We start from the raw sequence: 15,256 nt of genomic DNA on the forward strand, positions 1-15,256 counted from the left end.
TCCTCAAATTACTAATTCAAGGTTCCAACGTGGTAGCCACACAAGCTTACTGCTGCACAGTAAACCATGTGAAAATCAGCTACCTTAGAAAACTACAAAGATTACCTGAACGGTAGAGAACAAAGCTTGACAAAACTCTGGTTAATCCCTAAGATTATTTATCATGTATACAAGATGACAGTATGCAGTTCGATCATAAAGAGTAACAGAAGAATTCTTCTGGCCTCATGTACCTAGCTTCCATTCCTGGGTTGTAAAACTAACATACTTTTTTACTCCAGTTATTTAGCAAAACGATAAAAGGTTGAAGAAAATCCTCTAACATAACAATCTCATCTCACTTGAAAAATGTAATGAACAAATATGCAATGATATGACATAAACGAAATAAATAGAGAGTCAACTGAAATATGCATTGGACAACTCAATTTTGCAAATCGGTGTTTTGCAGACTTCTGATTCTGGCTCTTTATGTACAAATGCACTTGAAAGATTGCTAAATGGTACTAAAAATAAGGCCAAATCTCATTTCAAGCACGTGTAACAGTGAATACATTGTCTACCCAGCTAATATTCAGATGTGGGTCAGCTGCTGACATGTCTATATAATCTTCTGAAAGTCACCTGTGTATCAAAACTTCTCACATCAGTTTCATTTCTCTCTCTGCTTTGTCTGGAAAGTGTAATTACACATCAGTAGGGACACATACTTCCCTTTTAACTGCGTCTCCAGCACCTGGCTTTTTCACTTGAACAAGGTTTTGTGTTCCTCTTCGCGCACAGAGTGCAATATCACTTGTTCAGCTCGCTACTGGGTTCCATGATCTTCCTCTTACTTTATGTTTGCACAGTCTGGGGAGAAAAGCCTTAATCTTGACTAGGGTTTCTGGTAAGACAAAATATGACCGATAAAACAATAGTCATTCAAAACGATCTTCTTTAGGGCAGATTGCAGCTGCTTCGCAACACACCAGAGCTACACACAATCTTGCCACTTGAGCTCTGTGCTGAGGCAAGATGGATTTGAAAGAGTCATAACTTAGCATTTACCAGTTGTTTTGGTTTCAGCAGCATCACAGCTGCTATTACATAATTCCTCTTTCCATTAATGTACTACTTCATGGCAAAAATACTCAGAGCACATCTCTGTTGCTATAACCCGTGCTTCAAGAATAGTATTTACGGGTACAATATTGGCTCTGGAACTCCTTAGGGCAGGGACCAGGCCTGTTCTCTTGGAGAGAAGCTCCTGCATGCCAGGTACACCCAAAACGAGGAAAGCCGTGCGGTGCAACAGCACACGGCGTTTCCATTTTCTACCGCCAAACTCCTCCACAGAGAGCCCTTTGCCTCTAGGTTCGCCTTTGTCACAGCAGAAGGGGATGACGAGTGCCCCGCGGGCCCCGCGGCGCTCAGCACGGCGAGCCCCGCGCCCCTGCCCAGCCTCGGGCGCCACGGTACCAACTGGAAAGACTTTGATGTTTTTTTAAGTCTCCCGAAAGACCTCGTTCCTCCTCCAAACCGTTCTTGGCGAACCGTCAACGCTTTTGTTTCTCCGACACCCGCCCGAGGGCCCGCAGCACTCGGAACGCACCTGCCCCGAGCCCCGCGTTGCTTAGGGGCCGCTGTTTACGTGCAGGGGACGTTTTCCAGCGCCCGCGGCAGCACCGAACCCGCCCCCGCGCCTGACGCACAGGAAAGCGGCCGCGCCGGGGCCGGGGGCGGCGGCGCTTAAAGCGCGGGGCGGGCGGAGCCGCGGGCAGCGCCGGGACCGCGGGGCAGGCGAGTGGGGCCGGGGGGCGGGGGGGCGCGGGGGCGCGAGGCGGCTGCTGCCGAGGTGGGACCGAGTGATCGATAGCGCCCTACCGAGTTGGTACCGAGTGATCAATATTGCTTTATCGAATTGATACCGAGTGATTGATAGCACTCTATCAAGTTGGTATGGAGTGATTGATATCGCTGTACTGAGTTGATAACGAGCGATTGATAGTGCTCTATCAAGTCGGTATGGAGTGATCGATATTGCTTCATAGAATTGATACCGAGTGATTGATATCGCTCTACCAAGTTGGTATTGAGTGATCGATATCACTCTATTGAGTTAGTATTGAGTGGTTGATATCACTCTATCGAGTTGATATCGAGTGATCAATATCACTCTATCAAGTTGGTACCAAGTGGTGGCACAGAGTGCAGTACCACTCAGTCAGCTCGCTGGCAGGTTGCGTGAGCGTGCCTCTCGCTTTGGGTTTGCACAGTTTGGGGCAGAACAGCCTTGCTTGTGACTGGGGATTCTGGTAAGACAAAATATGACCAATAAATAGAAGTCACTCAAAAGGACTTTCTTTAGGGCAGATTGCAGCTGCTTCGCATCACACCAGAGCTACACGCAATCCTGCCACTCAGGCTCTGTGCTGAGGTAAGGTGGATTTGAAACAGTCACAACTTAGCGTTTACCAGTTGTTTAAGTTTCAGAAGCATTGCAGCTGCTGCTATTACAGACATCTTCTTTCCAAAGATGTACTACTTTATGGCAAAAATATTGGGTGATCGATATCAAGTGACTGCATCTTAGTGCTCGCTGTTGCATGTTACCTGCCTCTGCTGCCATTAGGGGTGAGCCAGAACAAACCACAGCTGCCTGAACTTTTCAACTTGTTGTTCGACTCCTTTTGTGCACAGGGAAAACGTATGTTGGGATGCCCTATACTGTCACAAAAATCCTATTTACACACCACAGCCACGCATCTCATGAGCTTTTTATGTGTGTGAGCATCCCTGCACGCTGCGTAGAAGGCCTGCAGGGGTTGCAGCCAGGACAGCTTGCATTTTGGGGTTTTTTTTGTTGTTTTTTTTCTTTAGATAATAATATTACATTTTCCCACTAATCTTTTTAGGACGTCGTAATTACTGGAATTCCAGAAATTGCAATAAGAAGTCCCACTGAGAGTGAGTGGGGCTTACAAATCTTAATTATTTTTTCATGCATGAGTTACTAGTGCATTATGTTCCTTGTGTGCATGGCAAGAGGAAGGTCTGTGTTTCTCTGTTGCTATACTGATAGTTACAAAGACAGAGAAAACACTCCTGCGATTACTCCTCCCCAGCAGTTTTAAAGAAACAAAGCAAATGCTCAGGCAAAATTTTTTCTTTCCTAAATGGAAATGGTAGAGAAGAAGGAAATGTCACTGGGTGCATATCCACTGACATTACACCATGTCCTTTGTACCACACACAGAATCATCCCACCTAGCCTTTGTTAAGGAGAAACTAAAATCTTCACTCTTACTTTTGCATGAGTCAGGGCTCTGTTATACCTTGTGATACTTCATCTTCTTATTTTTTCCCCTCTGGCTTAAGAAAATTTAAAATGAAAGACCACAGCATTAAAAATATGATGCACTCTCTACTTCAGACTGTTGACATTCTGAAACTATGATTCACAATGCGAAACAGAAAAGCTGTTTATAAAAGGTCAACTTGCTATTAAAAAAAGTCAATATTGATAAAATTTCATCTTTTTGTCAGGGAAAATTTCTATCAAAAATGTTCAAACAGAGCTAATGTGTTGACCTGCTGCAGTGCAACTTGTAGTTTATGAGTGGATTTTGTTTAGTGTGTTAGCATGAACAAACATCGTGACAAAAGGGAAGATGACCCCTGGGATAGGATCATGGTGTAGGCAGAGTACGCTCAGATCCAAGATCCCAGGCTCGGGTGCTAGGACATCCCTTTTCTCTACTTATCCATGATGGTCTATTCTCACCCCTATCGCTGACATTTTATCTGCATGCTGTATCTAGAATTACAGCCTGGGGTAGCCTGCCCTCAGGCAGTGCTTTATCTTTAGTCTTTCTTTTGCTGAAAAAAAATCACAATAAAAATGGTGGGTTTGCCAGTGGGATTAATGACAATGTGGTGCAACCCTTGAATGCAGGTACCAGAAAGGTAATGTTCTCCTAAGTGGAGAGTCACTCAGGCCAAGGTATCTATGTAGAGAGCCTGCTTACCCACAATAATCTCTTTAGTCCATGGAGAAAAGCAGGGACTAATTCAGCCCACCTAAAATGTGGAACAACCAACCTTCTAACTCCAGTATCTCAGTAAACAGCCCAAACTCACTTGGGATAGTTTTTTTCAGTAAGAACTTCAGAGCCTATCATTGGGTGATGCTATTTTTGCTTGTCTTACAGTTTTCATATGATTTTACACTTCCCTTTTTTTTCTTTCTTTAACATCAAATTTCAGAATTCTATAGCAATTTTCTAATTGAAAAGATGAACTAGATAAAAAATTTCGTTTGTAAAATAAACAGTATTCGCCAAACAGAAGATGTGGTCCTCTAGGAATAGCACGGTGACATACAACCATTATGGCTTTAGGAACAATTTGAGTGGTATGAATTCACTGAATGAGCGAATTTTTTACTTTCTACTACTCTTTCACAAGAAGAGGTTTACCTGGATTTGACAAGTGCAATCCTAAGCAGTTCCTCTTGATGAGAGATGCTATGTAAATCTCCCTGCTTTATAAGCACCATACAGTACCCCAAAACATTTGCATTAAGGAAAGAAATTAGCAGAGGTGCCCATTCAAATGTAGGAGCTAGAACTTCTTTCAGTGATCTTGCTCACTTTTCTCTCTCTTCTATTTAACTCACTAACTTTAGTCAAGTACCATCTGTTTTGAAAGACCAAATAAACAGGAACATTAAGTGTATTTTAGGAATTACAATGAAAATAAGCAATTTATTCACTTTGGATTATTAATTCATATGCAACTTTTAATGGCAAAAATGTTTAATCTTTTATATTTTCAGTATGTCCCAGTGGAGTCAAGTTCAACAACTGGAAATAAAGTTTTTGGAGCAGGTAGACCAGTTCTATGATGATAACTTCCCCATGGAAATCCGGCATCTACTTGCACAGTGGATAGAAAGCCAAGACTGGTAAGATTAAATTTATGCTCTCTATTTTGATTTCAGTCATGAATGAGTCTTTCATTATCTGGCAGATTTCAGAGTGTTCATTTGTGAACTGTGCAGGCACCTGCACTCCAAGAATAGCATTCCGCCAGTCGTGGATTTAGCCTGTTGAACTTTCAAACTTTGAATTTAAGTAGTGCTTGAAAGTGAGGCTTCATTTTAACTTAATGAACCTAAGAAAAATCCAATAAAAATTGTCTAGAAAATCAGTGGTATTACCAGTTTTTCATAAAAAATTAATACAAATTAGTTTTCAAAGGAAAAGTTGTATATTAATCTCTTGCAGCATGAATTTATTAATTTTTCCAAAATTGCCCTTAAAGATGGTTATATAATTTTAGGGAGCAAGGCACCTAGTTGCAGAAACTGTGAAACAGAAGGTGAATTTATGGAAAAATTTGAACTGAATGCACTGGATAGTTATCTTAAGAAAATTCAGAACTAAATGCTGAAAGAGTTTGTATTAGTTGTATCAGAAAGAGGCATCTTAATTTTTCAAGCTAAATACACAAGACTAATGAAAAAAACCTGCCTAGAGATATAATCAGTCATTATAGTTTACAGCCCAGTGTTAATGGGGCTACAGGAACACGGGAAACAATAAATCTTCATTTTGCAAGATTTACCAGATGTATCTCAAACAGGTATTTGCTATTGGAGGGCAAGGAGAGAGAATGTCAAAGGAAAAGAATGACATGCAGTCCAAAGTCTATCTTCTATTTTGCTTGCTAATTTTATTGCCCTTCATGTACCAAGCTGTTCCATAAGCAGCAGAACCAGTAAATCATGTTTTTTGTGGTTTTGTGTCCTTTGTCTGTTACACACCCTTCATCAGTAGCTTCAGAGTCTTCCTGTATCCCTAAATAGTTTGGCCTTCGCCTGGTGCCTGGTGTGAAGATAGATATCTGCTGACTGGCCATCTGTCTGTTGCTTCCTGGAGCAAGTCATTACTGCTGTTTTCCTCAGTGAAGGGACTAATTTGGATCCCTCTCCTCCACAAATCTGCCAGTTTTCTGTGAAATTTGTAGGAACATACTATCTCTTGGACTTGAAGACCAGTGTCAGTTTTATCCAAAACTGAGCAGCAAATTCAGAAATTTTATCTGTGTGACTGACGGAGTGAGAGGAATTGTATACATAAGCCCCATTTCCTCTGAGAAGTAGGCTAAAAATATTTAAATATTCACTGAACTGGAGACTAGAAAACCCCTCTGGCTGGTTCCATAACCTGTGCCAGGAACATCCTCATCCTGTCATTATAGCTGCATATCTACATGAATATAAATAAAAGGATCATAAAATCAGTTGTTCACAAACCTCCAACTATTGGAAAATCACCATATATTTAAAGACTTTTTTTTGCTGCCTAGGCTTCTGAATGGATTATAATTTTCTGTACTGATAGACTGACACTTCTTATGGCATTTTAAAATGGCATGGTTCCCATTCATTGATTCTTTAGGGAGGCTGCATCTAACAATGAAGCAATGGCAACGATCCTTTTACAGAATTTGCTAATACAAGTGGATGAACAGCTGGACCGGGTTTCACAGGAGAAGAATCTTCTCTTGATACACAACCTGAAAAGAATCAGAAAGCTGCTGCAGGTAGGTTGTTCAGATGACAAATTGCATACTCTTACTGCTTTCTAAAGGTAATGCCCAACCTCAGAGCTGTACTGATAGCTATAGACTCCAAGTAGCTATGGGAAGACCAAGCCATCAACAAGATAATTCAGCATAATAGATCCACTGTCTGTTATTTTGTGGAACAATAACTTGTAATTTAATACACTCGGCTCAGATACAACGGTGCTGTGACTTCTTAGCTCTAGGCGTATCTGTGCCTCACTCAGCTCTTAAAAATAAGGCTGTATAGTACCAAGGGGTGTTCATGTTCATTACAAATGTAGTTACCACCTTTCAGGCACATACAGATATTTAATTATGATTAACTGTTAAATATTTACCATCAAATATTGTTAGATTCCTATCTTAGGAATAAAAAAGCATATTTAGGGCTTAAAGCAGCACCCTGAGAAATGAACCCTGGTAAATCATTAGCATATTTGCTATTTTATACTTAGCTGGGATTATTTATCATGAATGGCTTAAAGGATTTTCCGTTAGGCTTCTGAAAAATTACAATTATTTTGAGTGGCGTAATGTTTCTTTAATAATTGTTTATCTAAGGCAAGGATTCTCAGAGTTCCTCTTCATTAGTCACCTGCTTCCTGACATCTATCTGTCTTCTGCATAAAGCAGATATGCATCTGAGTTTAATGAAAGTTTAGGTTTTTTTCTCTTCTTTGATGGTGTTTTCCATAAGTACTTGAATGACAATTATATTACTTGCAAAACATTTTCTTTATCTGAGAGATATATATATATATATACACTGGTCTGGAAAAATCTTAGCATAGCCTTGCCAATTTTGTTCTCTTTGTGGCTGTATGTCTTTCTATTCTTTATCCCTAAAGGTGCCCTGTTAAAAATGTGACAATATTTCCATTTACATCACTTTTTCTTCCTGTGTTATGCAAGCAGTCCCATGTAACTTAAACTAAAGTTGCTTTTTGTTTCTTTTCTGGTTTGTGTAGTGGCACTACCCATAATTTCAGTACTGCTCAAACAGCAAATTTACTTAACGGCTGTTGGGGTTAGCTGCAAAAAGTTTAATTCTGTTATTTCTGCCATGGTCTTGGCACATTTTACCACAATAGGGCTGAGACGGAGCTTTATCATCTTAGTAAAGATATTTTTGCATAGTAGCATATGCATGGAAAGAGTATTTCAGGGCACAGAAACAAGCAGTTGCATTGGGGTATTCCTGGCTTAAAGGATGGTGCATATGGTTGGATGATCTAGTGGGTCCTTTCTGAACTGGTGATTCTATGGTTCTATGATTTATGGTTACACTATCACAATATGCTCATGCAGAAGGACTGGTATACATTTACATACAGGCTCTACAAAATTAAAGTCTCTCACTGTTCCTTCTTCTCTTCACACCATGTAGTTTGTTGTAAATCTTTTACAGAAACTTGAATGCTTTATGCTCTGTGAAATTTGGTGTACAAGGCCTTGGGCACACAGACACAAGTTTACATAACAGCGAGTGTGAAAATGGCCAAAATGAAAACAATTTCCTTTAAGTCCTGGCATGTTTGGAAATTAACTTACAATGCACTTGCTGAAGAGCACAGAGTAAAGGAGGCTTATTCCAGAAAAATAAGAGAAGTGGAGTTACGAGTGATTTCTGATTAAGTGGTTTCTCAAGTAGCCAAGATCTGAATCATGATTCCAGAACAAGACAAAACGCTCAGGCGTCCCCATTACAACTGTACAGCCAGGTTACCATCACCATCTGCCAGTTACAGCAGCGGCAGCACCAGTGCCAGGGCTGGCCTTTTCCTTTTCTAGAGAAAGCAGCAATAAAGTTTCATATACGGTAGCCTTACCCATCATTTCACTTAATTGCTGCCTCTGAAAAGAAACAAGTTGTGACATGCACCAACTAGTTTTCCCTACCACCCTCCAGTATTGTGAAGTTCTGACTTTTCACACTTTCTCAAGCAGCAAGGTCTCTCTGCTCCCTTGGCTTGCAAATGTCTGTAGGTTTAGAGTCTAAAGCATTATGAACCTTTTGAAAGGACATATGTGATGCTGGAATTACACCTCTTATAGATAAGGATCTCAGTCTTAAGCTTTGCAGTAGAATACTTCCAGCAGACCAAAAAAACTACAACAATTCTCTCCATCACCACTAATGCTGGCCTATCTCCATTACATCAAGACAGCAGTTAGTCTGTATTTAGATAAAAAGCTACTCATTCAGTTTCAAAATACATATGCGACCATCAGGCACTAAACAGCACTTTTACTATTAGAGCTTTCACTATTAAATTTCTTATGACCTTTAGCACTATCTAGTCTATTCTGATTTCCAAAGTAATTTCTATGGGCTGCAATATAATTAGACTCTTGCAGTGGGGTGGTTGTTGTTATTATCATGGATAAGACAAATAAACCATGTCTTAAGAAACCTGTGACACAGGTATTTTGGATTCTTGTGTAAAATATAATGTTACAACTTCTAATTTTTAGAACATAGGTGATAAATGCATTTTCAGCCAAAGTATGGACTGCATATTCTATAGAGATGCACAGGCAGGCTCCTGAGCTTCACCTGTTAAAATTATGTCTTTATTGGTAGGTAAGTACATCAGGAAAAAAAATGCTATAGTAGTTGTAACCAGCTGACAACTTATCCTTATTTTTAACAGTCAAGCGTTATTAATGGGCTACAAACTATGCATGATACATAGTATAGACAAGATCAGCTATAATGTCCTTAAATTTGAATATGCAAATTATGTAATCATAGGTCTGATTTTTTTAATGCATCTCTGACTGTATTTTATTGATGAATGTATGAGAAGTTTGGAAGTGGGCATTTGACTCCCCACCATCCACATGTGCAGATACCTGTAATTAAGAGTTTCATGAGACAACACCAGAAGAAGATGACTGATGTACACAGTACAGTGTCATGGTCCCTTTTGCCCCAGCATACCACCTAGAGAAAGGGAGGTTGGAAGGGTACGCTGTAAAACTAACAAGATTTGTCAGCAACACTGACAGAGGAAAGACTGGGATTCTAAGTAGGAGAGAAAGCTGCATTTGCAAACATCTTTTCATTTCTGGTGACTCTGCGAGCAGTGTTGGTTTGATTTTCTCTGAAGGATAGCTCACCTTTATCTCTGTTTTGCTCTCTAGCGCAAGCACTTCTTTGAAATTTCACAGTTCACTCCTCTTCCTTCCCCCCTATACCACACACACAGATGTACAGACACATGTACAGCATGCACACACACGCAAAGCTGTTCATCCTCAACACATGACTCGAGTGCAGTGTTTGTTCATTATGTTGAGCCAAATTGTGTTATAATATTATTTTGTATTGACAATACTTGTCAAACTAGATAATTCTGGAAACCAGCATTTATCACCAAGTATGATGAGTCATATGTTGACCTGTAAGTTCCTAAATACTATGACAACAGCAACTATAATTAAAATCAGAGAATACAGAAAAATTATTCAAGAACAACCTCTAGTTCTTGACAAAAGGCGAAATGATGGACTGATATTCAACTGGAAATACAACTACACCATAAATGAAGAGCAAGCTTAGAAGAAGAAGCGATGCACATTTGTGCAGTGGTTTGCTAGGCGGCAAAGGATTTGTTAGGATCAAGGTGCTGTTACTGAATCTAGAGAGAATTATGTCCACAGATTACCAGGACCACAGCCAAGCACACCCTATCTGAAAGATCTCCCTGGGATTAATTTTTGTTATAAAATGGAGAAAATATTCTATTCTGAGTGTCATCTGAAACATCTTTGCGTAAACATCTTAGTTACTCCATGAAAACAGTAATGGGATTAGTGGAAGTAGTGAGAACTTGCCTGCCTTATACTTGCAATACAAAGCTTTGGGCAATCTTAGGCACGGCAAAGGGCAAAGAGAAGAGGTCTTTGCAGGAAGACAGGTCTGCCTGGTATCCTTACTTTTAGGTCACACAGACCATCCCTAATCTCTCACCATTCAAGAAATACATACGGAACAAGACATCTCTGCTCAGACTCCTGACATTTCCAGAACTATCTTGAGGCAAAAAGAAATGTTGACCAGGAAACGTGCAATTTGATGAAGTTATAAGCACTTGGAAAAGCACTTGCAACTTAGCTAAACAGCTGAGGTTACTGCTAGCTCTCAGTAATTTGCTTTTCTATCCTTTTCTTGCTTTCACGGAAACATCTCTTCTTGACATTAATCAGGTATAAATGCACATATTATATTAAAATCAGGATCAACGTTTTAATTTAAAATCCTTCATATTTGCCTCTTACATTATTATTACTTCTCTAGTCAGTAAATTGGATTTTCATAACAGAGCAGCCTTTTGTTGCCGTGCTCCTCGTTGGGAGACGGTACAGCACAATTACTTGCTAAGGTTAAATTCTCTGTCCATCTTTCTACAGAACTCTCACTCCCCAAGCAGCAGTTCTGGAAAGGGATAAGGAGACAAAATATTTGGAGGCAGTGCGGGGAGAAAAGGGGGAAATTATGTCTGTGGTTCTTTCACCTGCTTAAAATCTAGGGGGAGAAAAGCAAAGCATATTAGTCACAAGGAGATGGCTTGTGCTGTTGCCATGACAACAAAACATAAAGGGCAGCTTGGAAGCTCAGAAGAGCTGCCTAGCGCTTCTAGGAACCAAACTGCAGATGCAGCCATCTCCATGACCTTAGCCTATGAGCCTTAGCCTATATCTTAGTATTCAGAAGGGATGTCTTTAAATGATAGTGTACTCGTCCCTGATGTAAGCTCCTGTGCTATAGGTGAGAATATTTAGTACACAAAAGTGATTGGTGAAATACAGAGACATTCATGTAAGTCAGGCGCTGTTCATGTTCCTGACTCATGTGCCAAAATATTTGTCTTGGGAAGAGCAGTTGGGCTGCAGTGCATGAGATGAGCCAGGGCAGGGGGGGATTAGAGTAGCCTGGGAATCAGAGGTGGCTACCATACCCCAGCATCCCACTGTTCTGTTTAGGAATAGCACTGGCAGGTTAACGTCTGTGGGTCTCTGAGTAATCCAGTGATGTCCACCTCAGGGATGTTCTTCCCCCTTCAACTCCAAGATGGCAATATCGACCACTCAGCAGACAGAGATGAGGTGTAGCTCCATGGGATGCTGCTTGGCTCACGTGTGGGCTCAAGGGAGCTCTCAGGGAGTGAAAAGCTGCTGGCTGTGTTGCGCACTGGGTGCATTACAACTACATTAGGGAAAAAGCAGAAATGCCTGGAATCATCTTACTCATAAATGAATGTCTCTTATGCTCTAGACTCAAGATAACTTTTGAAAGTAATCCCTTCCCGGGCATCTAGGTCACATCACTGTTTATAGTATTGACGGGAACAATTGATTACATAAATCTTGCTTTATAAAAGAGGAATAACAGATTTCAGGAATAGGAAGAAGGGCTACTCTGCTAATTTACCAGTGAAGCCCAAGTTAATGAGCGCTCTGTGTGCTCTAGGGAACATTTTGCTGTAAATGATGTATATTCATGATATTGACTATTGGTGAACTTCATCCACTGCCCCACCCTGTTACAGCCTAGGATGAGTGGAGGGCAGGCACTGGGGATTCTGCCTGAACAAGGAGGTCTTTGTGCACACTATTAACATCTTGAAGTGTGCTTACAAAGGACAGGTTAGGCAAAATCACCAGTTTTGCCAAATTCACGCCAACCAATTATATCAAAATGAGCTTTTGGAACCACTATGACTATACTGTGAAGCTGGGAAATAATACCTCATTTATACTTTTTCCTCCTACATAGCCCTACTTCCTTGTGGAAAGATCTGGAATAGCATCTGAAAGTATCTTCTGTCAGCCTAAGTGAGGTGCATTACCATTATGATACTTCCATATAAAAATTACCTTGTTTCCAAGTAGTGCAAACAAATAGCATCTTACTTTACACAATGCTACTTAAAACAGTGACACAGAAGTGCATTCCTGATTCTGTTTCAGGTTTGCGGTTATACTGCACAGCCTGTTTCCGTCTGTAACGAGAACTGAGCATCGTTGTGCTTCTCTAGATAGAACTAAAATGAACATATAAAAGTTTTTATTTCAGTTCAAGTGACTGTTTAGGCAAGTCACTGCTCCAGAAAGATACATGCACTAAGATTATTTATTTCAGTACATTAGAGAAAATGGAGAAAATAGCATTAGATCTGAAATAGGACATTCCAGTTGGTATTTAAAAAGTGTACTGAGAAACAGTTGTGAAGAATGGAAACACAGCCATTGATGTTGAAGTTGCAGTTTCCTCTTAAAACTTACAACAGTGTAAGAGTGGAACAAAATGGAGAAAGTTTCTAATAGAACACAGAAGATGCATTTTAAAATGTTATTTACATGTATTTTGTACTCATATAACCTGCCAGATCAACAAAGCAACAAATTATAGTAGGAAACATTTTTCAAACCAACGTGTCCTGCTATACAATACAATTCAAATTGGTTTTTCATATTAGCATCTTGCCCGCAGTGAGTTTTCCAGTTCAACCATTAAGGCTGTTTACAAAAAAACTTGGCTTATAAAGGAGAACTCCACACAGAAGTCTGTACTCCAAAGCAGCTCACTGTCTGCTGTTAGCAATCACTGGCTGGTGATTGTACATCAGCTAGTAAAGATTTTTAAAAATGCTTGACCCAGGACTAAAAAAGGTTATTAATTAGCAATAAAATATTTTTTAATTCCATTATTTGAAGAATGTAACTAACAACTTAGAAACATTTCAGTTTTGTTTTATGAAACATTCAGGTTTGAATGAAAGAGTGTAGCTTACAAACAGAAGTAAAAAACAAGCAAAGAAACTAAACAACCTCCCACTGGCTTTGTTCATTCTGAAGCATTAAGGGACCAGCTGCAGTCAAACGTCTGCCTCAGAGATTAGTAAATAATGCCCAAGTCTTTGTGTCCAGAAGATGTTTTACCCTTTTTGTTTATCCTGAAAGAAATCTCATTTAAATTGGAAGCACTGCTACGTTATTCACCACCTGTAGCAGCACTACTTGGAAATCTGCTGTTTCTGTACACCACTCCTTGACTAATTTTATTGTCTACCGGGAGCCACTCAGCAGTGGAATTTGGGGGCAAACTAGGGGATGGAAAAAAAATCTCTGTTTTCACAGCTTATTCACTGTGCTTTTAGGGCTTTGGCTGTTGCAATTTGGTTGCACATGCCCTGAAAAAAATGTACAGTCCTTTGGAAGCTATGCATTAAATGACACCAGAAAAGCAGAACAAGACATTGCAGACTTATGTGTTAGGAGTTCCAACACATCATAAGCGTTGTCTAAAGCGATGAGGTTGTCTTTAAGTTCTCTCATATATTTTGAGAGGGGGAAAGGGAAATCTAAAAATAAAAGTCTAACAAGTGCAGTCTAAATAGATAGTGTCACGGGTACTTCCTTTTAAAGACCTAGATGAAACAGAGCCATCTTTCTATTAGAGAAAGGTTTTTTAGTAAGAATATGACCTGTTTAAATACAGACTTTAAAAAGAACTGCCAAACCCATGTCAGGATGCCACAAGGGCCGACTCTTTCTTTGCATTCTAATACTGTCTTCATTAGACTTTCTGCCTCAATGCATGAACAAAGGTAAAAAACAAATTAAGGCAAAATGTTGTTTGTCATATTTGAAAGTGAAAACGGGAAATAAGTGTGTATGGTTATGCCTTTCCGTCCCTACATTTCTTTGAAATACATAAATATACCGAAAGTTTTTTCTTTCAAAAATAAAACTATAGAGAAAGGTTTTTTTCTCCTTGTTTTTTAGTTACATGAAAGATGAGGTACCTGCTTACCTAAAAAGATGCTGAGTATCAGACTTAGTAAAACAAGCACATCACAGGCAAGCAACAGGGAGATGTATTTTTGCTTGACTTTGTAATCCTGTTTCCTGTCTCTCTGTGTCCCGCCTCCCTTCCATCAGCTTCTTCAGATATTCATTCAACTTCAACAAATACCTTAATAGTTGTATGAGTTAATGGTTCCATGCCTCCAGTAAAGCCCTCACTGTATAAAATTTAAAGGCTCTAGAAGCTTTTCTCTAGCAACCCCCCCAAAAAAATACAGCTGATATTTTTGATAGTTTTAAACAAACAAAAAAAAAACCAGAAAAAAAAGGAAAAAAAAAAGAAGAAGAGAGAAAAGCAGGTAAAAACCAACAAAATTCTGAAGCACTTTTTCAGAATTAAGAAGCACTAAAACCTGCTTGAGTCCTTTTCAGGTCACCTTGAAAATAAGGAGAAAAAAGTAGAAAAACAGGTGACCCTCGATGGAGTTTTAAAGGTTGTACAGCACATTCTTCTACATTACAAGTAAAGATGAACAGTCATTAATACCTAGTCTTCTACCTTAGTCACTGAAAACAGACTTAGAATACTCAAGTCATGCAGAAACAGTATTCATTTATAGATGTGTACAGTGCAGAGAGACCTTTGATATGTGAAAACAAAACTGGCCAACATTACCGTGTTTGGGAGTGATCCACTTCTGTGATGGAGCCACCCACAGGAAAAGAAGATGGATTTAAGAAAACTAAAAAAAGGGAAGAAAAGAAGAGTAAGAAAATGAGTCTGTGGTCTAGGTGTCTTCATTTGTCTCAGAAAAAGCTGTATATT

General features: G+C 39.6%; 1 protein-coding gene across 5 annotated transcripts in view; it reads left to right on the plus strand.

The window, feature by feature from the left end:
- Positions 1-2,397: 2,397 nt before the first annotated feature.
- Positions 2,398-15,256, plus strand: part of STAT4 (signal transducer and activator of transcription 4) — a 44,304-nt gene continuing 31,445 nt past the window's right edge. For 4 of the 5 annotated variants that reach the window (XM_069860726.1, XM_069860730.1, XM_069860731.1 and 1 more), the window contains exons 1-3: positions 2,398-2,419; positions 4,820-4,948; positions 6,447-6,591. In XM_069860726.1, the coding sequence (XP_069716827.1) occupies positions 4,821-4,948; positions 6,447-6,591 (273 nt within the window). In that variant the 5' untranslated portion in view covers positions 2,398-2,419; position 4,820. Of the gene's footprint in view, positions 2,420-2,928; positions 2,950-4,819; positions 4,949-6,446; positions 6,592-15,256 lie in introns of those variants that run through there. The other variant, XM_069860728.1, reaches the window with a different exon arrangement.

Source organism: Phaenicophaeus curvirostris, chromosome 7, assembly GCF_032191515.1.
Source record: "Phaenicophaeus curvirostris isolate KB17595 chromosome 7, BPBGC_Pcur_1.0, whole genome shotgun sequence".
Lineage (NCBI taxonomy): Eukaryota > Metazoa > Chordata > Aves > Cuculiformes > Cuculidae > Phaenicophaeus > Phaenicophaeus curvirostris.